The sequence below is a fragment of the Chiloscyllium punctatum genome, chromosome 16 (assembly GCF_047496795.1).
Source record: "Chiloscyllium punctatum isolate Juve2018m chromosome 16, sChiPun1.3, whole genome shotgun sequence".
NCBI classification, from domain to species: domain Eukaryota; kingdom Metazoa; phylum Chordata; class Chondrichthyes; order Orectolobiformes; family Hemiscylliidae; genus Chiloscyllium; species Chiloscyllium punctatum.
The window spans coordinates 14,174,202-14,199,847 of record NC_092754.1 but is presented as its reverse complement, the minus strand read 5'-3'; the positions used below and the strand labels follow the sequence as shown (position 1 = coordinate 14,199,847).

The window sequence follows — 25,646 nt, the reverse complement described above, 5'->3', positions numbered from 1 at the left end:
ATTGGAAATGCTGAACAGTAAAGGGCATAGATATATCACTGTAAACAGGATGCTACATCAATATCAAACCTACAGCATGTACAGCAGTTTACTTAGCAAACATATTGCATGTGCTTCGAAAAAATGGCCATGTCTGAAAGTCAAAGGAAGCAGTCCTTGATAGTTTTGGGGAGGCTAAAATCAGTTAAAGGCAAGTTAAATTCTAGTCTATAAGGTCAGCCACGGTAAATCAGGAGTTTGGTCATACCACAGATGAAGATTGGTGCTGCAAGTCAAATGCAACCACTCTGGCAATTTCAGGTTTGTCAGTCAGGTGTTATGGAGACATTAGTCCAGGTCTGAGCCATTTTCAGTCAGTGTTCTCTTGGGACTTTGGGAATTAATGGTCAGGGGTTTATCAAAATTCAGTATGTATAGTTCTGGAAAAAATTAGAAATTCAAATCTGGGAATGGATTTTGTTAGACTGACTCCCTGAGAATGCAATTTGAGATACAAAAAAGGGATCTCAAACTACTGGATAGGACAGGGAACTCCAGAAGGTTATTTTTTCACAGATTAATACTTTGATGCCTAAATAGGGAGATTGTGTGGCCAACATTTGCAGGAGAATTCACAAAGCCACAAACTTTATGACAAATTGGTATATTAATCATAAGGTCAGAAGGTATAGGAGCAGATTTAGGCCATTTAGCCCATCAAGTCTGCTTCGCCATTCGGTCATGGCTGATATTCTCCCCACCCCCATTTTCCTGCTTTCACCCCATAACCCCTCAAACCATTACCAGTTAAAAATCTGTCTAACTCCTCCTTAAACTTACACATTATCCCAGCATCCACCAACTGAGATAGCAAATTCCACAGATTCACAACCCTTTGGGAGAAGTCATTTCTCCTCAACTGTTTTAAATTTGCTACCCCTCATCCTAGAACGCCCCACAAGCGGAAGGACCTGCTCCACGTCTATTTTATCCATAACTTTTATCATCTTGAATACCTTAATTTGATCTCCCCTCTTTCTTCTAAATTCCAAAAAGAGTGTAGGCCCAACCTGTTCAATCTCTCTTCATACAACAAACCTCTCATCTCTGGGATCAATCTAGTGAATCTCCTCTGATCTGTCTCCAACGCCACGACACCTTTCCTCAAATAAAGGGGACCAAAACTGTGCGCAATACTCCAGGAGCAGTCTCACCAATGATTTGTATATTTGCAACAGTACTTCCTTACCTTCATATTCTATTCCATTAGCGTGAAAAGCCAACATTCCATTTGCTTTCTTTATTATCTGCTATACCTGCATGCCAGTTTTCTGTGATTCTTGAATGAGGACAACCAGACCCCTCTGCACCAGAGCATCCTGAAGTCTCTCCCCATTTAGATAATAGGTCACCTTCCCATTTTCTTGGCCAAAATGCATGACCTTACATTTATCCATGTTAAACTCCATTTGTCACATTTTGATCCATTCTCCTAACTTATCTATATCCATTTGTAAGGTTCTTATTTCCTCATTGCAATTTATCGTCGTGCCTATTTTATGTCATCTACAAATTTGCCTATAGAGCCTTCTATTCTTATGTCTGAGTCATCAACATAGATTGTCAATAGCTGGGTCCAAGAATTGAACCACTGTGGCATCCCACTGGCTACATCTTGCCATCTCAAAAAAAAAACCCACTTAACCCTATTGTGTCTCTTCAGTCCATCAGCCAGTCATCTATCTCAGATAATAAATTACCCCCAAATCCCACATGATCAAATTTTGTGAATTAACCTTCCGGAAGTCCAGATATACCTCATCCATAGGATATAAAGCATTGAATGAAAATGGAGAGAGGGAAGCCTGGAAGATCGTTGACAACACAAGTGTAGAAATACAAAAAGGAATATGAAGGATGGAGGACAAGCATTCTGTGTTTCAGGCAGAGTCTGAGTCACTTATAAGGACACAAAAGGAATCTTGCCACCTTCAGTCCAAAGTAAACTGCAATATCAATACTAAATAGTAACTGCAAGAAATAGGAACAGAACAAGGCTATCATGTCTGTCCGGCATTCAATTAGATCAAGGCTGATTTGCTAATCCTCAAATTACTTTCCCACCTTTCCCCAATAGTTCTTGATTCTCATACTGATTAAAAATCTGTTGATCTTGAGAGTGGAGTTGGGGTTATCAGTGGCTGACTGTTAGAATATCACTGACTCAAATGAAGACTTTGGTACAGCAACATACATTTGAATAAAGTTACATACCTCAGAGTTCTGCATTGAACATGACTTGACTTCCTATTGAAGCCTCCATGACACTGTATTAGGGCATAACAGGACACTTCATTATGACTGCTGTGGGGCCTCCAGAGCTCATAACTGAAATTACTCCTCTGACATTCCCTATAGGTTATCTGCTTACACATCTGACATGGACATTGCTCTAGCTGGAGTCCTTGTGGAGACAAATGCAAAGACAATGTTGAAGCAGAGAGCAATTTCAAAGTCATCAGCAAGATCAGCAATCGCCAGCATTTGCTGCACAGCCTCAAAAGGAAACAGGGAGGTGAAGATTGGCGGAAAATAATGAGAGATTGTGCAATTATGGGCCTGGATCACATTTTCTACAGTTCGGAAACACAATGCAGATGCAGATGAAGGATGCCCCCTAGGCCATCATTAATCGAAGCTGAAAATGTGTTGCTGGAAAAGCTCAGCAGGTCAGGCAGCATCCAAGGAACAGGAGAATCGACGTTTCAGGCATCAGCCCTTCTTCAGGAATGAGGAAAGTGTGTCCAGCAGGCTAAGATAAAAAGGTAGGGAGGAGGGACTTGGGGGAGGGGCGTTGGGAATGCGATAGGTGGAGGGAGGTCAAGATGAGGGCGATAGGCTGGAGTGGGGTGGGGGGGGGTGGGGGGGGGGGGAGGGGGAGGGGAAAGAGGTCAGGAAGAAGATTCCAGGTTAGGAAGGCGGTGCTGAGTTCGAGGAATTTGACTGAGACAAGGTGGGGGGAGGGGAAATGAGGAAACTGGAGAAATCTGAGTTCATCCCTTGTGGTTGGAGGGTTTCCAGGCGGAAGATGAGGCGCTCTTCCTCCAACCGTCATGTTGCCATGGTCTGGCGATGAACGAGTCCAAGGACCTGCATGTCCTTGGTGGAGTGGGAGGGGAGTTGAAGTGTTGGGCTACAGGGTGGTTGGGTTGGTTGGTCCGGGTGTCCCAGAGGTGTTATCTGAAACGTTCCGCAAGTAGCCGGCCTGTCTCCCCAATATAGAGGAGGCCACATCGGGTGCAGCGGATGCAATAGATGATGTGTGTGGAGGTGCAGGTGAATTTGTGGCGAATATGGAAGTGTCCCTTGGGGCCTTAGAGGGAAGTTTGCATTTCTTGCGGCTGCAGGGGAAGGTGCCGGGAGTGGAGGTTGGGTTGGTGGGGGGTTTGGACCTGACGAGGAGTCATGGAGGGAGTGGTCTTTTCGGAACGCTGATAGGGGAGGGGAAGGAAATATATGCCTGGTGGTGGGGTCCGTTTGGAGGTGGCGGAAATGACAGCGGATGATATGTTGGACTTGGAGGTTGGTGGGGTGGTAGGTGAGGACCAGTGGGGTTCTGTCCTGGTAGCGGTTGGATGGGCAAAACTTGCACCCACACCTCCCCCTTACTTCCCTCCAAGGCCCCAAGGGACACTTCCATATCCGCCACAAATTCACCTGCACCTCCACACACATCATCTATTGCATCCGCTGCACCCGATGTGGCCTCCTCTATATTGGGGAGACAGGCTGCCTACTTGCGGAACATTTCAGAGAACACCTCTGGGACACCCGGACCAACCAACCCAACTACCCCGTAGCCCAACATTTCAACTCCCCCTCCCACTCCAAAAAGGACATGCCTGAAACGTCAATTCTCCTGTTCCTTGGATGCTGCCTGACCTGCTGTGCTTTTCCAGCAACACATTTTCAGCTCTGATCTCCAGCATCTGCAGTCCTCACTTTCTCCTCCATCATTAATCGAACTATGGCATCTGCTGGAGTAGGGCTTGAGCTCCCAAGGACTGAGTGGTTATTGTATTCTAGTGGTTGTCAAAGACACGGTTGCCCTAATGTTTTATGCCAGTGGCTCATTTCAAGGAAAAACTGGGGCCTTTGAGGCAGTGTCCAATCTTCAACCTACAAATGCATTTGGATACTGATGCCATTTTCTCCAGTTCACAGCTGTTCATATCATTCCCCTGAGACAAAGGGATTCATGCAATCTGGGCAGTGGGATTCTCCACTATTGCTACTTTCCCCAGGTGAAGGGGGCAACAGACTGCAGACTTGCTTTGAAACTGTCCAAAAACCAACCTTCAGTATAAGTTAACAGCAAAGGCTTCCACCTGAGTAATGTGCAAATTATATGTGAGCACTGATGCCAAATTTTTTTAAAATTCAGATATTGTATATGGTTTCATTCAAATTATGACATCTGAGTCAAAACAGAAATTGCTGGACAAACTCAACAGTTCTGGCAACATCTGTGGAGAGAAAGCAGAGCTCTGAAGAAGGATCACTTGACCCAAAATGTTGACTCTGCTTTCTCTCCACAGATGGTGCCAGACCTGTTGAGTTTCTTCAGCAAATTCTGTTTTGTTTCCAATTTCCAGTATCTGTAGTTCATTTTTTTGTTTAATACATCTGAATGTTGCACAGTGAAGTCCCTCATGAAAAGCAGCAGGTTGAGAAGAATCTTGAGACATCTCCTTTTGACATTTCCATCATCAGTCAGCCTTTGACATTTCAGAGTGCATGTAGATTATGAACCTTGCAGGACAGATTATAACTTGAGAAATGGAGCACTTTGTGCATCTTTCCTCAGTAAACCAGTCCACTTTGAGGGAGAGTGAACATGTGAACTGCCTATTGTACACTGTACAGCAGTGCCCTCCTTATAAAGCTGATAGATGGAAGAAAATAAATCTGGAATTAAGAATCTAATGATTACTATGAATGCATTGCCAATTGTTGGAAAAACTGATCTGGTTCACCAATGTTCTTTACAGAAGGAAACAGCCTGGTCTGGCCTACATTTTGACTCCAAACCCACAGCAATGTGGTTAATTCCCCACTGGGCAATTAGGGATAGGCAACAAACACTGGCTAGTGACACCCTCATCCCATGAATGAATAAAAAAACAAACATTTCCTCCAGAGATGTGTAGAATTATTAACAATTCTATACTCTCACTGGGTGTAAGCGTAAAAGGTGTCTCCAATCTGCTTTCACGTCAGTGTTGTCCATATTAGAGTGCAACACCATGGCTGCAGTCACTAGCATCATGGTTCAAGGATCTGACGCTATTTACATCAGCTAAGGAGTCAATTGTTTATGAGAGAGGAGCAATATACTTGAACATTATAAATTCTTTCATCCTTGGGATGTCTAAAGAGGCTGCTCACCCTCTCAGTGAGTGTGATTACCCAAGCAAAAAAGAGAGAGAAGACCTTTTAAAGTCATATAGCATGGAAACAGACTCATCTCTCTCATCCATGCCAACCATGTATCTAGGTTCATATCTCCCCCAAAGTTTCCTCTCCAAAGGTCTTTTAAATGTTGTAATTGTACTAAATTCAACCACTTTCTCTTACAGCTCATTCCATACACACGCAACCCTCAGGTCCCTTTTAAATCTTTCCCCTCACACTTCAAACTTATGTCCTCTAGTTTTGGACTCATCTAACCTTGGAAGACGAACTTGGTAATTCACTTTATCTATGCCGCTTATGATTTCATAAATTTCTGTAACTTCACCACTCAGCCTATGACACTCCAGGGGAAATAAAAAAATCATAGCTTATTCAACCTCTTTTTATAACTCAAACTCTCCAATCCTGGCAACATCCTTGTAAATTTTTTCTGCATCCTTTCTAGTTAAACAACATCTTTCCTGTAACAGGGTGACCAGAATTGTACAGTATTCTAAAAGTGGCCTTGCCAATGACTTGTTCAACCCCAACATGACGTCCTAATTCCTATATTCAATGCTCTTACCAATGAAGATAAGCATGTCAAGTGCTTTCTTCGCACCTCGGGTAGAGACAAAAACTGCAGAGGCTGGAATCCAAGGTAGACAAGCAGGTGGCTGGAAGAACACAGCAAGCCAGGCAGCCTCAAGAGATGGAGAAGTCGATGTTTCAGGTATAACCCCTTTTCAGGACTGGGGGTTAGGTCAAAGGGGAGCTGCAGATAGAGGGGATGATGGTGAAGTGGGATAGGTGATGCCTGGCTTGCTGTGTTCTTCCAGCCTCCTGCCTGTCACCCTTCTTCACCACCTTGTCTACCTACAATGCCACTTTCAAGGAACGATGATCCTGCACCTCTAGGTTCCTCTCTCAACATTCCCAGAGTTAGCTTCCAGGTCTTTTGCTACAGTAAGTACTGAGGTGAAATATTTGTGAAGTATTTCACCCATCTTCTGTGGTTCCACACATAGATAGCCTCATTGATCTTTAAAGGGCCCCATTCTCTCCCTGGTTACTCTTTTGCTCTTAACATACTTGTAGAATCTCTTAGTTTTGGCAAATAAGACTAAGGAGAATCCTATCTTTGGTTCCCTTTTTGCTGTCCCAATGTCCCTTTTAAGTGTACTCTTTCATCTCCTATACTCCTCCTGGGATTCACTTGATCCAATTGTCTATACCTGACACATGCCTCCTTCTTTTTCTTAACCACAGCCTCAATAGCTCCTGTTATCCAGGGATTCCTACATTCTGCCTTGCCCTTCACACCAACAGGAACATACTGTTGTTACACTCCTGTTATCTCATTATTGAAAGCCTCCCATATGCTAGATGTCTGGTTACCTGCAGACTTGAAAACACAGAGTCCACATTACACAAGATGAGGTGCTGGCACTCTTAAAACACAAAAGTTAGATAAATCCCCAGGACCTGGTCACCTTTATCCCAGAACATGGTGGGAAGCCAGGAAAGAGAGTGCAAGCCCCTTGCAGAGATATTTGTATCATCTACAGCCACATGTGAGGTGCCGGAAAACTGGAAGGTAGCTAATGTTGTGCCATTTTTTTAAAGAAAGGCTGCAAGTAAAAGCTAGGGAACTAATTGACTGCTGAGTCTGAAGTCAGTGGAGGGCAAGTTATTGGATGGCATTCTGAGAGATAGGATTTACATGGATTTGGAAAAGCAAGGAATGATTAGGGATAGTCAGCATGGCTTGGTGCATGGGAAATCACTTTCAGAGTGCAAGTGTGTATATTATTAAAAGCAAACCAAAGCAATTTACAATGATGTGACACCCATGCATTCTATGTGTCCTTAGTAAGTCTTTTTTAAACCTTTCCCTCCCATGATGTCTGAATGAAGTCTTGACTGCCGCAACCGGGGTGAAGGGTAGCTGTTTTGTAGTTCACCTGGAAGACATGAGGTCGTCCCAGGCAGTATTTGAGCTTAGATGAGCCAGGCCTGATTAAAAAGTGTCCTGATGAAATCCAAGGTCACTCTCTCCACTGAAATTTCTTCTGTCTTTGGCATCACAGACAGGGAAAGTTGAGGGTCTGGACACCTCTGGAGTGTCCTGACAGGAAGCTTCTGGGAATACTGTTTGTGGCTCCATCCCCACATGCTAGCACCACCCTGTCTCCCCGAGACGAATGGCAGCCTGAAATGAATTCCAGTTCCTTACCTCTGACTGGCCTTGCCACTGAAGCTGAGCCTCTATGGAGGCAGCTCTGAGGAAGCGTTCCTGGAACCAAAATGTTAACTCTGCTTTCTCTCCACAAATGCTGCAAATTTTTCCAGCAATTTCTGTTTTTATTTCTGATTTCCAGCTTAGAGTTCTTTTTTTTTGTAAGGTATTGATAGTGCTGGTAGATACCTCCAACTTTCAACTAAGCTTACTGACTGCTTCGGACAAATATACTGTGCCTGTGCATTTTGACAAAGGCTTTAGTAGCCGAGACTTTGGGATCATATTTTGCCTGGGGAATGATCCTGTGCCTGGTTGTTTTCAGTGTGTCAGAAGCTTGGCTGTTTCTTCCTTAACCATCTAAAGAGATATGCCAATGTGTTCACCAGATTATTTTCCCAAGTCTAATCTAAATTGAGAACCCAGAGAATTGCAAGTTGCTTAAGTTGTTGGAGGATGCAGGTGAAAGCCTTGTTGGTGTACCTTCTGAAGGTTCAACAGTTTCCTCTTCACAGGTGGAGGAGGAATATGTATCTCCAGCACTGGTCGCTTTGTGGTAGAGGTTCACCAAGGTGTTCCTGATGCCTGCATAAGAGAAGATAGGGAATTAGTTGTGCAAGTAGGGTCTTAGTGAGAAGTGTTGACTGTGGCAGCATCAAGTGATTGTCAGAGTGTGTGAGGTAGCAGAGAGAAAGTGGGTCAGTTACTCTTACAGAGCACAAATCATGAACCATTATTCTGCATTGCATTTTACCAATGACACAACATTTAAGCAGGCTACTATTTGAGTCCACTTTGGATGGTTCTGGCAGCAGGGCCTCCTTTGTTGGTCAGCAAGAAAAATGTGATTTTTCTATCCATCAAGATCAGGTCCCTGTCAGCAAACCAAAGAGCCAACTTCCTTTGAGGGCAATGTCTTGAATGCAGAGGCTCAATCACCACAATGTGAAGGATAGTTCCTGCAGTGTCTGAGGTAGTGTGCAGCTGGGCTTTTAAGTATGGTGACAGTCATGTGACTGCAGCAAGATCCTGGCAGTTGCAAATGCTTCAGCCTCTCCATCAGTGCAATCCCACGAGAAGGCCACTGAAGAACCAAGATACATAATTAATAAGGACTAATAGGTTACTGTAGATTTTGCTTTTACCAATGTAGGGTGTCCAAATCTGTGATCTTATAAATGATTTGCACAGTATTAGCAACGTCTCCACTTTTTAGACCAGTGTTTATGCCCCTTGCATTGCCAAACTATAGCTTGCAAACTATATATAAACAATTGGGTAAAAACAAGGACTACAGATGCTGGAATCAAGAGTCTTTCCTGATGAAGGGCTTTTGCCCGAAACGTCGATTTTCCTGCTCCTTGGATGCTGCCTAACCTGCTGTACTTTTCCAGCACCACTCTAATCTAGACTATATATAAACAGTGGTAATCCAGTTCATTTATCCAGGCCATCCAATTCTATTTGTATTTACATGTTTGACTCTGCAAACATTATACACTGAAGAGTTTGGAAATGGTTTGATGGTGGATTCATCGTTAAACAACACGTCCAGATCAATCATTATCTGTACCATCAGATCAAAGCTAACGGGAATGGGTGTAAATTTTGCAGCCCTGATATTCTGTAAATTGCCAGATAAAATCTGACTCAACACATTGGTGCATGTATGCTGGCAACTGGGAGGACATACTTAGAAGACAAATTTTCCTCTTGAAATTCCTCCTCCTGAGGCTGTTGGCATATGGAAAGCTCTCCCACAGAACTTGGCTTTTAGCACATAGCCAGCAAGACAGCAGTTCTCAAAGGGATACTCACTTTCAATTAAAGGGAAGTCACATCAGTAAAATTAGGTTAATTATTTTCAATGGCACCTCATAGACATGAGGATAAAATTGCTTCCTTGATGCTGCAGAGGTCTTCTCCAGAGGTGCAAAGAAATATGGCCTTATTTGGGCCTGAAGCCAAATTTGCTCTCATGCCTGACTGTAAATAAAGGACACAATTGCTTAAAACCAGAGTAAGACGAAAATGTTTCTTCACTTTTGTACCCATTTGTCATGGAACCCTTTAATCAAGGGACTATTTCTCTCAGAGGTATCTTTGTACTCATTCCGCTTGTCCATCAACCTTTTGCACAGGCTTTTTCCAAAGGGTATGTCAACTTGTTGATGAAGAGGATGTAGACAATTGAAAAACAACAGTGGGGTCAGTAGCGCTGGATTCATAAGACAGTTGCTTCTCATTAGATAAATTAACATAGCTCCTCAAAAATACAGGCACAAGGTTTAGTGCAGAATGAAGACATTGTAGCTTATACCAGTCCACTGCCATGCTCATCCATTGCTGGAAAGTTTATCAGACTAGCCTCACATGACTATTGGTATTATTTTATTTCTGTGCGAGAAAGCAATCAATTCTTGTTTAAAAGGAAGGGCACAATCGAGAACGGAAACCTGACTTTCTTTTCATTCATGTGATGGGGTATCACTGGCTGGGCCACCATTTATTGCTGATCTCTAGTTATCCTTGAGAAGGTGATGATGAGTTGTCTTCTTGAACTGCTGCAGTCCATTTGCTGCAGGAAGACTAACAATGCTGTTAGAGAGGGAATTCAAGTATTTTGACACAGCAAAATTGAAGAACAGAAATATATTTCAAAGTCAGGATGGTGTGCATTTGGAGTGGAACTTGCTGGTGCTGGTGTTCCTAGGTATTTACTAAATTTTGCCCCTCTAGATAGAGGGTATTATCTCAGGACCTTAGTAAATTTCTATTGTGTATTTTGTAGATTGTACAGACTGCTGCTACTGAAGTGTGTGAATGTTTGTGGATTTGATGCCAATCAAGTGGGGTGCTTTCCTCTGAATGTTGAGTGTTATTGGAACCTGTACTCATCCAGAAAAATCAGGAATATTTTATCATACTTTTGACTTATGCCTTGTATATGGTGGGCAGACATTTCAGACGGAGGAGGTGAATTACCAGTTACAAGATTCCGAGCATCTGACCTACTCTTGTAGCTGCACTGCAGTCATTTCTTTTGTAACGTGGTAGCTGTATTCCTGTGAGACCCCATGCTATACAAAAATCGGACAATACAAACAACATTTAATGTGCTGGCAATCTAATCGCGTTGTAGCTAACACGTTCTACAAGTTTGCATTTTAGGAACACCATTCCCTATTCACCACTTGCGTTACAGCCAATTTGTATTAACGAAAAACATGTTAAAGCAGAACTGACTGTACGTATATGGCGAGTCCAGTTTAAGTCAATGCTAACCCACAAGATACTGATAGTGAGGGGGGTGGGGTATGGCTTGAGGGGAGACACTTTAAATCTTTGCCCCAAGTAAATCTGGGTGGCTTGGCCAACGCATGATCATTTTACCTGGTGTTAATTGAGGCCAATAAGAGGGCAATTAAATTCCATTGAATGGCCACTGGTATTCAAACAGCAGCAGAGAAGAAAGACAGCATATTTGGGAGGCAGGTCAGTTAGGAGTGAGGGTGGAGTGGTCTTGTTCAAGTACTTTCTATGCCAATCATGTACCCAGCATTGGAAAAGGATGGTCCTCTGAAGTCAATTCCCTGTTCTTACTATCAACTACTCTCCCTTGAGACTTGTATGCAGCCCTCACTCAGCTGAGGTGTGGATCCCTCAATAATTCTAGGCACCTTGTGGGTGCACTTCCAGCAACTACCACAGCTCTCCTAATGACTCTTGCACCAATTTATTGCTGCTGGCCTCTGATTGGCCAGTACCTCTGGGGTGGAGGCAGATTTCCATTCCGGGGTCCTCAATCCTCAGGAAAGCAGACATCTGCCCACTTAAGAGCACCTCAACAGCTTATGCTTGAGAAGGATTTAATTTTATAAGTTTTCGCTAATGTAGGTGACATAGGCTTTTGCCGGCTCTCCTGCATTCAACACTGCCCTGCAGACAGATTTTCAATTTTTCCTCTTGGTTATCAATAGCATATAGTAGAAGGAGCTCCAGGAAAGCAAACAAGAAGAAAGTGCCTTTAAAAAAAAAAGAGTATAACTGTAAATAAACAATTTCATGCTCCCCCAAAGACATAAAGATGAAGATACCAGTGGACAAATTAGCCATCCCTGAGCCAATCCTGAATGTGATCACTGTTGTAATACAGTAAGACAAATGTCCATAGCAAGATCACACATACAGACAAGTGAGCTAAGTTAGCTTTTAAGCTATTTGGTACTGCTGGCTGCAGCCAGTGTGGATAAATGATAGTCATTCAGGGCAACAGAAATTTCCTGATTTTGTTTCTGAATGGTGCAATGGGATCTTTTACCTTTGGCTGAGGGTACGGTTGGAACGTTGGAGATGGAGGGCCGACTTGACAGAGGTTTGTAAAATCATGAGGGGCATAGATATGGTGAATAGCTAAGGTCTTCTCCCTAGGGTGAAACTAGGGGGCATATTTTTAAGGGGAGATGATAAATATTTAAAAGGGACCTGAGAGGCATCATTCTCACACAGAGTGGTGTGTATGTAGAATGAACTGCCAGAGGAAGTGATAGATGCAGGCACAAGATTTAAAAGACGATTGGGCGGGTACATGAATAGGAAAGGTTTACAGGGACATGGGCCAAACGTAGGCAAATTTGACTACTTTAGTTTGGAAAACTGGCTGGCATGACGAGTTGGACCGAAGAGTCTGTTTCCATCCTGTATGTTTCTCTGAGGCGATGACTCTATGTGGCTTGGTTAAACATCTGACTCAAAAGTACAACACCTCTGACAGTGCAGCACTCCTTTAGTACTACATTGCAGCAACTGTCCAGATTACAGTTGAAGTCTTTGGCTGTCAGAAGAATGCTTTGGCCTTGCTATTGTAAAGCTATGGCTTACACTACTAGAGACAAGTATGAAAATTGCAATTTGTGTTATGCACTGGAGCACTCCTGGTCCCATTGTAAACTATCATATTTGGGAGAGAAGGGAAGAAACTAAAAGCCTTCCACTTCAGGAATCCCACAAGAAGATTGGTAACCTAACACAGAAGATAACAGTTACTGTGATCCACTTATCCTTTATCTCGTTTGAATTTTAGCAAAATCTTGATTTCTTCCTTTCAGGTTTTAAGGATCACCAACTGCAACAACTCTTGACTACCAATGTATCTCTGGCTCCTTCTTTCACTGAAACCATGTATTTTCTTCAAATCTCACACCTCTCTGAATTTGCATCATTCTATTCTCTCAACCCTAACAATGCCATTAAACCCACGAACAAGATAGAGCTGTTGTTGTTTTGGGAATCAACTTCTGCATAGTGGAAAATGAAACCAATCTGTGGAGCTGAGTTCATGAAAAGATCAGCCATGATCTTATTGAATGGTGGAGCAGGTTAGATAGGCCAGATGGCCCATTCCCTGATCCAATTTCTTATGATCTTACATTGACCTTCCCCTCAGCTCTTATCTCTTACAGAAGTTTGTGTATCTCTTTTACTTTGTTCATCTTTCCTTTCTTGTGTTAAGTCTGTGATCTACCAAAACCCACTTTTAGGGTCGTATCTCCTGGCTCAGTTATTGTCTTCAGCTCAGCCTTATTCCATGCAGATTAAAACTAAAATGCCAACCATGTTTAAATATTTTCAAGATGTTCATCAGTCCTTGAACTACTGTTCCTTATTTTATCCTGAGCTCCATATCAATGTCTTGCATCATTGCATACACACTTTCCATCTCTCTATTTACAGGGCGACCCCCATACCCAAGGGTCCTGTTATCATGGTTTCAGTTACCATGGTTTATCACTGCCCGAATATATTACAGGGAACATTTCAGAACCAGGGACCAGGGGGCTGCCCAGAAGTTAAATTTCCCATTTAAATGAATGGGTTCACTTCTATCCACGGTTTTGGGCTTCGGCAGTAGGTCTTGAAAAATATCCCGAGGGTACTGTATTCAAACTCACTTCATCCTCAGTTTCAACTCATTCTTTACCTCGTTTGAATATTTGCAAAATCTTTACTTCTTCCTTTCAGGTTTTAAGGATTACAAGCTGCAACAACTCTTAAATACCAATGCACCTCTGGATCCTTCTTTCCCTAATACCACGTTTTTCTTCAAATCTCACAACGTGCTGTATTTTCATTAACCCCTCTCTGACTCTCAAGAATCAAATCTTCAGTTGACCACAAGTTCATCCCCTTGCCCTCCTCTAGCTTAATAAATTTGAGCTCAAAGGGACACCAACACTCTACCATCATCCTCAATGCCATGGCCACTTCTTTTGCGAGAAGACTTCCACCTTTTCACTACATCAGACCTTTCTTATGACTTCAAAATTCTTCTATTAACCTAGATACCTCTTATTGGTCTTTACCTCTGTATCCTTTGATTAAGAACTGCTGATGCATCATTGGCTTTCCTAAACTTTCTGCTTCCCTCACTCTTTCTAAACTGTCTTGTTCTGAACTTCCATCATTCTGTTCTCTCAGGCCAAACCCTAACAATGTCATGAAACCCACTAACAAGGTAGAGCTGTTGTGGTTTTGTGAACCAACTTCTATAGTGCAGAAGATGAAATCAAACTCTGTCACTTCTTCCTAGCTCCCTGCGAAAATGACTTACCACCAAACATCATTTCCAGGCCTGTTCCTGATGTTTATCTTTGCTGCAGATTTTTCCTCCATATCTGTCAACTACCAGGCCCCCAATCCTGAAGTTTAATTTCACTTTGTTCCCAAGCTCTGCAAACAAGATTGGCCATTCTTTCAACCTACTCTTGCCTCAGAGCTGACTGCATTCTAGCATGATTCAATTCATCTTCCCTCCAGTTCGGTCATCTCTCACCTATCTTCACAACTCTTCCAACTCCCCTGCCATTTTCGCAGTTTCCAGATTCCTATGCCTTTCCCTTTCTCCAATATCTAATCCCAATACAACACCATTCTCTACCAGGTCTCCCTGAATGATTTTCATGTTTTTCTTGAAGAGAGACCCTAAACTATTCCCATCCACCACCATCCTCCTCTCACAGGCTGTAAATCTAACAATTCCTGCTTTGAATCCACTCAGTTTCCTACAAATAAAAGCTGTTACTATGGGAACCCATATGCTATGCTAGCCTTTTTCTGGGACAAGTGAAACATTCTTTGTCCAGATCGCATTCATATCCACTATTTCACTGCTTTTTCAGTAATTTGGTGCTATTTCTGGTTCTCACCACTAACTTAAACATTTAATCAACTTGGATTTCAATATTCAATATTTATTCATCGTAATATAGTCCATCGCTAACTCATCCTTTCCCTTTCTGATTTCCCTCAATTCATTTCTGGTGATGGACTACTGATCATTGTTTAGTGAAAGCTTACTGACTACCCTGACTACACTTCCTCCTACCTCATTCCTGTAAAGTCCCTATCCCATTCCCTGGGTCTCTCTGTATAATCTCTTCTATGATGCCACTTTCAATACTCGTGCTTCCAATATGTCTTTTGCCTTCCTCAGCTGTGAATTCCCTACTACTGTACCTCAGCCAACTCACCAGCCCCCAGAGATTAACCATTGCTACTTCTGGTATCTCCAATAAATTGTCATCACCAAACACACCTTTCTCTTACTTTCTCACTGAGTATTACAAATAGAGCACCATCTTTGCCACACCCTATGCCATTCCTCAATTGGCCTATCCTTTCTCAGTGCAAGAATGGAAATTGCAATACCTGCCTTTTTACTTCCTTTACTATTGTCCTTTGAGACGAACAGTAACTTATTTGTACTTTCTTTATTTACGATACTGCATTCACTCCTCATGATGGGTACTCCTCTAAGATGACAAGAACATATGCAAACAGGTGACCACTTTGTTAAACACCTCTGTTAATCCACAAACATCAACCTTAACTTTTAGTCACCTATCACTGTAATTTACTGCCCACTCCCACTTTTTTTTTTCAGTGTTTGGTTTCTACACTTTACAAAGGAGCTTAACATAACCCTGAGTAATAACATCTTTCAGTAGGGCACTTTATGGCTTCTGGACACAACGTTGAGCTCAACTTTTTAGATAATTACTCCTGGCCCCACTTTTTGTTTGGATGGCAATTGTCAGCAACAATTCTGATTTTCCCATTTATGTCTCCTTTTGTTTTGCTAATGGTCTCATAGCCATCTTCTTTTGCCTTGAAGCATTACTTTAGTCATTCACTATTTTCTGCCTACCACACAATCGAAATCTTTCCCTTTTGTTCCTCCGTTCTCCATTTACTTATTTCTGTACTTGCTTAAGACCTATTACATCCCTAACCTTTTACCATTTTCTGTTGAAAGGTCACTGCCTTGAAATGTTAACTTGGTTTCTCACTCCAACAAGGCTGCCTGGCATGCTAAATAGTTTCATCATTTTTTTTTGTTTTACATTTCTAGCATACACAGAATTTGGTATTTTACATAAGAATTAAATGTGTTGTAAATCAGGAGACTACCAATTCAATTCAGAGAAAGACAAATTTATGACTGATATTAGGAAGCCTTTCATCACAGAAAAAAAAGAGTAACAAACGTAATGGATAAAGCAGTGAGGAGACAACTTTGGAATGACTCGAAGGCTAGTAGGGTTTACAATGGAAGAATTTTTGAATGATTGTAGAAGGCAAAATAGCATAAGTCAAATGATACGAAACATCTATGATTATCTTCTGAACAGGTGATCTACCTGGACCCATTTCATGTATCAACTAAACTTTACATAAAGTGCCAGCCTTAGCCCATTTGGTAAAGTACCATTCTAGAGACTTTGAGTAAATGATCCATGCTGACAATGCAATACTGAAGAGTATATTGAAGAGTATTTTAGATCAGACATTAAACTAATGCTCTGTCAGTCCTTCCAAGTGGACAAACAAGGTCACATGGCAATTCTTGAAATAGGAAATTCAACAGTGTCCATGTAAATATTTATCACATAATTTATCATCATGAGAACAACTAATCTGGTCATTTACTACATTGTTTTTTGTGGGCACTGCTGTGTGCAATCCAGCTGCAGTCTTGCCCTACATTGCTATAGTAATAGCACTTAATTGGCTCTATTGGTGCTATAAGATATGTTAGAGTTATGAAAGATGTTATATTTTCCAGCATCTGCAGTCATTTTGGTTTTTAACAATTATTTTCTTCTTACTCACAAATTAACTTTCCTGCTCATAAACGTATGCCCTCAAAAACTACCAACCATCAGGAACACACAAAAAATCCTGTATCTGCCAATATTGTCTTGTGCAAATTTAAAACAAGGAGGTGGAAGTTTACAGCAGCATTAATGGGAAAGAAAGTAAACCAATTCATGGCTGTGACAGTTGACATCTCCTTTCAGGGATTTTAACTTTAAAGGGAAATGATCTTCATGAAAAATGAATTTGCAAACCTACTTTCTATTATTAGGGAACTATGAGGCAAGGTTTTCCATTATTACATTGATCAGAAGATCTCATTGTGTTAAAGTATTCGCAAACAAATTTTGAAAAAGGGCAGCACAAATACTGTTTAATAAAAGCAGTTGCATTTCTAAAAAGCATGAAGGTTCAGACTGCAATTATTGGAGAAAGATATTAACTGCCTGGATCAGTGGATTAATTGCAAAGCCATTTCATATTTACCAATAGTGCACATTTCACTTGTCATGTCTTATTGTTTTCATACCATGTATTAGTTGTCCAGTAGCCCCTGTTATGCAAGGTAAACTATTATTATGGAAAAGAAAGAAAAATAATATCCTATATAATGTACAATAACTTGAAACATGAGCTTGCTTAGACTAGTTAACCTTTTAAAAATATACAAATTACATTCTAATTTACTTATTCTTGATATTATAAAAGGAAAAAAATGTTCTCCAGTAGCTTGTTGAAATTGAATTATATCTGCAGCAATAATTGATCTTGGTGTATATCCTAGCAAAATGTTTAACATCAGTAATGACGCTGTATAAAAGGGAAAATGTGTAGTCTAGACACAAAACACCACATTTCTAAATTCGCAGGAAACAGCTTCAATTATTTTAGGGAGAAGATTTGCCATTTAATATATTAAGATTTTAAACTATAATTTATGAACGGAAAATCAAATATATACTAAAAAAAAATCAACTAAAGTGCGCTGTTAGTACATGGACATCACAGCTTCTTTAAAACGTTAATAAATATTCTGCAATTCTTAACCAATAAGCAATGATTACTTAATTAGTTAGATGCCCTTTGCGGTTGGAACAAACTAAACAAAAGACACTGCGTAATTCTGTAATCGAACTAAAGCCAAAATTGTACAAACTCTTGAATGGTTTTGATCATTGTACATCGTCGACAAGGAAATAAAAACACTTTTTTGCTGCCGTCATCAAATATATATTATAAATGTGCAGAGTTCACTCCACATCGGTGGGAATAATTTAAACATGAACAATATCAAAACACAATGTTATCAAGTAACCCGAAGAATTACAGGATGAAATATGGTAATAACCATTTAAGAGAGAGACCGAGACAACTTTCAAAGTTTAAAAATACCACAAAGCTGTTTTAATCCTGCTCTTGAACAACTGGAAAAGACAAAGTGGAATATTTCATCCAGATGTATCAATATCTGGTGCAGAAACCGAGTGTTAACTCGCTGCTAACATTTCTTTTCCTCACCTGGAGTTAGAGGAGTTGTTGCGTTCGCTGTGCGAATGCAATTCAAGCCACCGCTTTACTCCCCGCTGGTCACAGGCGAAGTGCGTGTTGCCCGGACTTCAACTTACCAACATTGTCCGATTCCAAACGTTGCAGAGAAATCAGAGCAGGCGTCTCCGTCGCTTCAGCAACCAAAAGTGCATTTGAGATAGCTTTGTGTTACCTGGGCTGGAGAAAAAGAGGGTAGAGTGTAACAGCTCCGCCTGGCTGGGGGCCAGAGGCAGAGTCTCTGACTGTTTATATATATATATATAAAGACTGATTCATTCGGAGACAAGAAAGAGAGTAGGCACAGCCGCCACTCGGGCTTCTACAGGCGGGAAGAAAATACAATCAACAGGAGAGAGAAAAAAAGCTTAGTAAACAACAGTCGAGGACAGGGAAATGACAAAAAAAACACTTTCTTTGTGGACATTCCCCCCCCATAAGACAAAATCGTGCAGATAAGAAATAATGCAGCTCCAAACGGGATTTGGAAAACCAAATGAGTAAACGCTTTGAAATGAAAAATATGAATCCCTCGGAGCTATTGGCGGATTTTAAAAAACCTAGGGAAAATTTGCAAAATAGAAGTAAACAGGCTATATTCGCGTTTACGCAGCATTACTTATCTATAATGTCTGCAAGTGCTTCACAAAATGGGTTTCTTTCGAATTGCAGCGATTGTACCAAAACAGATAATTGAAGGGCAAGCATGATGTGTCGAAATATTCAGAAAGCGGAAGTAAGTTAATAACCTATTGAACTATTTTAGTGTAGTTGGTTACGAGATGAATATTGAATGGGATCTCTCAAGCCAATAATATCAGTAAATATAAAACTTACACTAAAATAGAAAAAGAAAGACCTCGGTGAAATGGTTCATTTGTACTTACCTCGACAGTTTAGCACTCCCTCAAAAATTGGCCTCACTAATAGACAAATCCTGGTCAGAAACTTAGTAAACACAAACATACAGACAGAGAAACACTGAAGTTTTTAGATAACAACACAAAACTATGCAGAACAATGTGCAAACCAAGATTGTAAGACAAACATCAAGAAAATAAATACATATTGGTCTTGCGCAAAGTGCACACTTGAGGTCAGCGTGACATTTAGCTGAGGAAGTCATTTTAGACTCGAAAGTTAACTCTTCACAAATGCTGTCAGACCTGCTGAGTTTCTCCAGCATCTTTTTTATTTCATATTTTCCAGCACCCGCAGTATTTTGCTTTCCTGTTGACTATCTTTACATGGAACGAAACTACCTGTGACGTAATTTTCAACTTGCCATATCTTATGGCTTTCATTTTTTTTACTTGGCCTCCTAACTCAGCACAAAGGTTTCCTGTTGCCACAGTTCAACAATGCTTCACTTCTAGTAAGAACGTCTCATATTTTCTTTCATTGTTTGTGCAACGATACATTTATCGACCAACTCCCAAAAGTACCCCAAGAAAATGGTGGTTCTTCCAACTCTAGAGTTCTAGTTGCAACGAATTCCCACAGGATGTTCGGCTGGGAATTCCATGACTTCGATCTAATGATAATAAAGGAGATAATGTACATTCAAGTCTTTAGCTAACATAACGTTTGGCCTGGATAACAAATGTATGTTGATCGGAAGTAAGCACTTTGAGCAAGACTTATATACAGATATATGGTGAGTGACCTAAAAAGAAACTTAAAAGAGATAGTCTTCCTATATTATTACACATCTCTTGGTAGAAAACATATAGGCTATTGAAACAAGCAGGGTAATTTACCGAAGTCCATCCTAGAGGTACAATCTGCAGCGTCAAGTTGTTCACACAAACGTTTAAATAATATCCTTTCCTCATAATATCGTGCCTTGTGCATTAAAAATATTTACTCTGGGGAATTAGATTTCCTTTAAAGTGACTTTATCATCTCGTTTGGTAGCATTATAATTTGACATGAATGAGATGTTAAAAAAAACAGACTAAACAAATACATTGCTGTACAAATAGTGCGTACTTTGTTGTAAAAGGTATAAATATGAAGGCAGATTTGACAATATAAAATAGCGCATTTCGAGTCACTGCCTCTGTTGAGCGGGGAAAAGCAGGTGCTGCAGGATGTTATTTTATTAAATCAATTTGTTATGACCACTTTTCTTCATACCCTACCTTTGCTGGAGAAACCTCATTCCCAAATACGAAAATCTCAGAAAACCGTTGATCACTCACACCCGCCAATCGTGACAAACTACATCTCCCAGAATGCAGCGATAGCCACTTCCGCTGTTTATACCCAGGTTCCATTGGTGAATCAAGCTGTCAATCAAAGCGGGAACGCATGTATTTCCTGTTTCTGGTGGCCTTCAGCTCCCTCCCTTTAGTTGACGGTTGTCGGGAACTTGAAGAACGTTATTGAGTTAGACAGTGGGGTAGATGGTCTAGTCCAACCAAACGGGACAAAGTGAGGTGAACCAGACAGGCCGCGGACAGAGTGAGGTGGGAGGCCCGAGGGACAGAGTGAGGTGGGAGGGCCCGGTGTGTGGAGGGCCCGAGGGACAGAGTGAGGTGGGAGGGCCCGGTGTGTGGAGGGGCCGAGGGACAGAGTGAGGTGGGAGGGCCCGGTGTGTGGAGGGGCCGAGGGACAGAGTGAGGTGGGAGGGCCCGGTGTGTGGAGGGGCCGAGGGGCCGAGGGACAGAGTGAGGTGGGAGGGCCTGGTGAGGGGAAGCCGAGGTGGTTGTGATGAATTTCTCCGAGCTGTTCAAACAGTCGAACCAACTGTGCAGGCTGTCGCCTGATGGGAGATATTCGGTAAGTGGTTCAATTTTAACAGCACTACATAGAGTAACCGCAGGAAGGATGACCGCGGAGTTCAGAACCAAGTCTAACGGAAAGCCGTTTAGGACTGGGATGAGAAATTTCTTCATGGAGAGACTAGTGAACCTGTGGAATTCTCTAAAATAGAAAAGCGTTATAGAGTCACACAGCATGGAAACAGCTCCTTCGCTCCAATTCGTTCACGCCCAGTTTCCCAAACTGACCCCACTAAGAGTCATAGAGATGAACAACGTGGAAATAGACCCTTTGGTCCAAATCGACCATGCCGACCAGTTATCCCAACCCAATCTAGTCCGACCTACCAGCACCTGGCCCATATCCCTCCAAACCCTTCCTGTTCATATACCCATCCAGATGCTTTCTAAGTGTTGCAATTGTACTAGCCTTCTCCACTTCCTCTGGCAGCTAATTCTATATACGTGCCACCCTGTGTGTGAAAAAGTTGGCCCTTGGGCCCCTTTTATATCTTTCCCCTCTCTCCCGAAACCTCATACCCTCTAGTTCTGGATTCCCCCACCCCAGGGGAGAGACTTTGTATATTTATCCTATTCACGCCCATCATGATTTTGTAAACCTCCGCTCCAGGGAAAACAGCCCTAGCCTATTCAGCCTCTCCCAATAGCTCAAATCCTCCAACCTTGGCAATGTTCTTGTCGATCTATTCTGAACCCTTTCAAGTTTCACAACATCTTTCCAATAAGGAGGAGAGCAGAATTGCCTACAATACTTGAAAAGTGGCCTAACCAATGTCTTGTACAGCTACAACATGATCTCCCAACTCCTGTACTCAATACTCTGACCAATAAAGGAAAGCATACCAAACACCGCCTTCACTATCCTATCTACCTGCGACTCCATTTTCAAGAAGCTATGAACCTGCACTCCAAGGTCTCTTTGTTCAGCAACACTCCCTAGGACCTTCTCATTAAATGGATAAGTCCTGCTAAGATTTGCTTTCCCAAAATGTAGCACCTCGCATTTATCTAAATTAAATTCTATCTGCCACTTCACCTCAGCCCAATGATTAAGATCCTGTTGTAATCTGAGGGAGCCTTCCCTCTAAATCTTAAGTAAAAACAGAAGCTGCTGGAAAAGCTCAGCACGTCTGGCAGCGTCTGTGGAGAGAAATTTAAAGTTAATGTTTCAGGTTGAGTGATCATTTTTCACACTTCCTCTAAATCTTTCCTATTCATGTCCCTGTCCAGATGTCTTTAAATATTGTAACTGTACCTGCATCTACCACTTCTCTGGCAGTTGATTCCACAAATGAACCACCCTTTGTGGAAAAAGCTGCTCCTCAGGTACCTTTTTAAAATCTTTTTCTCCTCTTGCATTAAAAGTCCCCTAGTTTTGAACTCGCTCACCCAAGGGAGGAGACCTTTGCTATTCACCTATCTGTACCGCTGAAGATTTTATAAACCTCGATGTAGGGTTATCCCTCAACCTCCTATGCTCAAGTATAAAAGGTCCCAGTATTTCTTTATAACTCAAACCTTCCAGTTCAGGCAACATCCTGGTAAATCTTTTCTGGAGCCTCTCCAACTTCATAACATCCTTCCTATAGCAAAGTGACCAAAACAGTACACAGTATGCCAAAAGCGGCCTTACCAATATCCTGTACAACATCCTGTCCAACTCCTATGTGTACTCGTATGAGCAACATACGCAAGCAAGCAGGCTTAAAGCTTTTTTAACAACCATGTCTACCTGTGATGAAACTTTCAAAGAATTATGTACCTGAACCCCTAGGTGTCTCTGTTTGACAATGCTATCCAGGACCTTAACTGTGAGAGTCGTGCACTTGTTTGTTTTATCAAAGTGCAATACCTCACCTTTATCCAAATTAAACTCTATCTGCCACTCAGCCCACACTGGCTTAGTTGAAGAGGGGGTTAGGTATAGTTCTTAAGGGCTAAAGGAATCAAAGGCTATGGGGAGAAAGCAGGAGCAGGGTACTGAGTTAGATAATGTTGAATGGCAGAGCAGGCTCAAAGGGCTGAATGGCCTATTTCTGCTTCTGTTTTCAATGTTTCTATCAAGTCAGTAACTCGCTGTTTATAGTCGTTCACACTATTTCCCTTTTTAACTAGCATTAATAAGCTCACCTCACTCGGTAAGCTTGTTTCGTGCTGTGGTTGGTACCTCGTGTAATGTGTGAACAATTCTGTATACGCTGTACATTCAATTACAGATTTTTGTGTCGCCCTTTCAAACAACACTACCGTTCAAATAAAAACAAAATACTGAAACAATTGAAATGTTGGAGAAACTCTGATTTGAATGCAAAGGGGAAAATCCAAAATATAAAAATGCAAGAGTAAGTGATCTGAAAATTTTGAACTCTGTTGAATTCCGAAGGCAGTAAAGAGCACTTAATTTTCTTATTAGCTATTTTGAAATCGTCAAAATCCACATTTGAGTTCAGCAATTTCAGACCATTAATTTTTGTTCTCCATTTTGTGTCCCTGCCACCCCCCTACCCCCGCGCCCAGTAAGAAAACCCAGTGCCTATCTTTCACGACTTTGGTTTCGGTCAGAACTGACCATTATTCTGCTATTAACCAGAGGCAGAAATCACAACCCCCAATGCCAGTCCACTTCTGGGACTCTGATCTGAGCACAGTAGCCCCTTAAAGTCCTGGGTGACAGTTATTGGCCATGATATTAGCATCTATTCTGGACCTATTCTTTGCTCTCCCTTTTGGTCACTAAACTCCATCATTCTCTATCACTTTTGTGACCCTCCCATCCCGTTTCACTTGCTTTTCTTGCTCCCCTGCCCCCAAATAATATAAAGTCTGCCACTTTTTCAACTTTTCAGTTCTGAAGAAAAACAGTTATAGTTTTTAAATGTTAAATCTACTTCTGTTTCCACAGATGTTGCCAGACCTCCGATATTTCTCCAGCACTTTATGTATTTTAATGTGGGTTATTTTTAAAAAGAAATTCATCTTATTGCAGTTTGTGAAACCTAACAGAATATTGATATCAAGAAGCATAAGGAACAGTCAACCATGCCATGCATGTCTGCAAATCACCCAGAAGTTACTGTACGGGTGGATAAGGTGATCAAAAAGGCATGATGGGTGCCTACCTTTCTTAGCAGAGGAATAGAATAGGAGATCAGAGAGGATATGTTGGATCTTATAAAATGTTAGTTAGGACACTGCTGGAGTATTATGTGCAGTTTGGTCACCATACTACAAGAAAGATGTTTTTGCACTAGATTGGGTACAGAGGAGTTTTGTAACGATGTTACCTGAATTGGAGAATTTGACATTGAAAAAATTTTTTTTTTCAAACCATTGACGCTGATGGGAAGCATGAATGAAGTGCATTAAGTATGAGGGGTCGAGATTGTAGATAGGAAAGACATATTCCTTTTGGTATGAGTCTCTCAACTAAGAATCATAGAGATGCACAGCATGGAAACAGACCCTTCGGTCCAATCTGTCCATGCCGGCCAGATATCCCAACCCAATCTAGTCCCACCTGCCAGCGCCTGGCCCATATCCCTCCAAACCCTTCCTATTCATATACCCATCCAAATGCCTCTTAAATGTTGCAATTGTACCAGCCTCCACCACGTCCTCTGGCAGCTCATTCCATACACGTATCACCCTCTGCGTGAAAAAGTTGCCCCTTAGATCTCTTTTATATCTTTCCCCTCTCACCCTAAACCTACACCCTCTAGCTCTGGACTCCCTAATCCCAGGGAAAAAAACTTTGTCTATTTATCCTCTCCATGCTCCTCATAATTTTGTAAACTTCTATAAGGTCACCCCTCAGACTCTGCTCCAAGGAAAACAGTCCCAGCCTGTTCAACCTCTCCCTATAGCACAAATCCTCCAACCCTGGCAACATCTTGTAAATCTTTTCTGAACCCCTTAAAGTTTCACAACATCTTTCCGATAGGAAGGAGACCAGAATTGCACATAATATTCCAACAGTGGCCTAACCAATGTCCTGTATAGCTGCAACATGACCTCCCAACTCCTGTACTCAATACTCTGACCAATAAAGGAAAGCATACCAAATGCTGCCTTCCCTATCCTATCTACCTGTGACTCCACTTTCAAGGAGCTATGAACCTGCTCTCCCATGTCTCTTTGTTCAGCAACACTCCCTAGGACCTACCATTAAGTGTCTAAGTCCTGCTAAGATTTGCTTTCCCAAAATGCAGCACCTTGCATTTATCTGAATTAAACTCCATCTGCCACTTCTCAGCCCATTGGCCCATCTGGTCCAGATCCTGTTGGAATCTGAGGTAACCCTCTTCGCTGTCCACTACACCTCCAAATTTTAGTGTCAGTGCAAACTTACTAACTGTACTTCTTATGCTCGCATCCAAATTATTTATGTAAATGACAAAAAGTAGAGGACCCAGCACCGATTCTTGTGGCACTCCACTGGTCACAGGCCTCCAGACTGAAAAACAACCCTCCACCACCAATCTCTGTCT

The 25,646-nt window shown here is 41.7% G+C and overlaps 2 protein-coding genes across 4 annotated transcripts in view; one reads left to right on the top strand and one right to left on the bottom strand.

Annotated features, from left to right (window-relative positions):
- tp73 (tumor protein p73) overlaps positions 1-20,560 on the bottom strand; it is a 238,693-nt gene extending 218,133 nt beyond the window's left edge. The window contains exons 1-2 of one of the 3 annotated variants that reach the window (XM_072586274.1): positions 20,518-20,560; positions 18,454-18,553 (exon numbers count right to left, since the gene is read on the bottom strand). The gene's annotated coding sequence lies outside the window, so the exon portion shown is untranslated. Of the gene's footprint in view, positions 1-18,346; positions 18,554-20,517 lie in introns of all 3 variants that reach the window. The other 2 variants (XM_072586272.1, XM_072586273.1) reach the window with 2 other exon arrangements.
- A 133-nt stretch (positions 20,561-20,693) lies between these two features.
- Positions 20,694-25,646, top strand: part of wrap73 (WD repeat containing, antisense to TP73) — a 37,227-nt gene continuing 32,274 nt past the window's right edge. Inside the window, exon 1 of the mRNA XM_072586270.1 lies at positions 20,694-21,157. Coding sequence (XP_072442371.1) covers positions 21,089-21,157 — 69 coding nt within the window. The 5' untranslated portion in view covers positions 20,694-21,088. The remainder of the gene's footprint in view (positions 21,158-25,646) is intronic.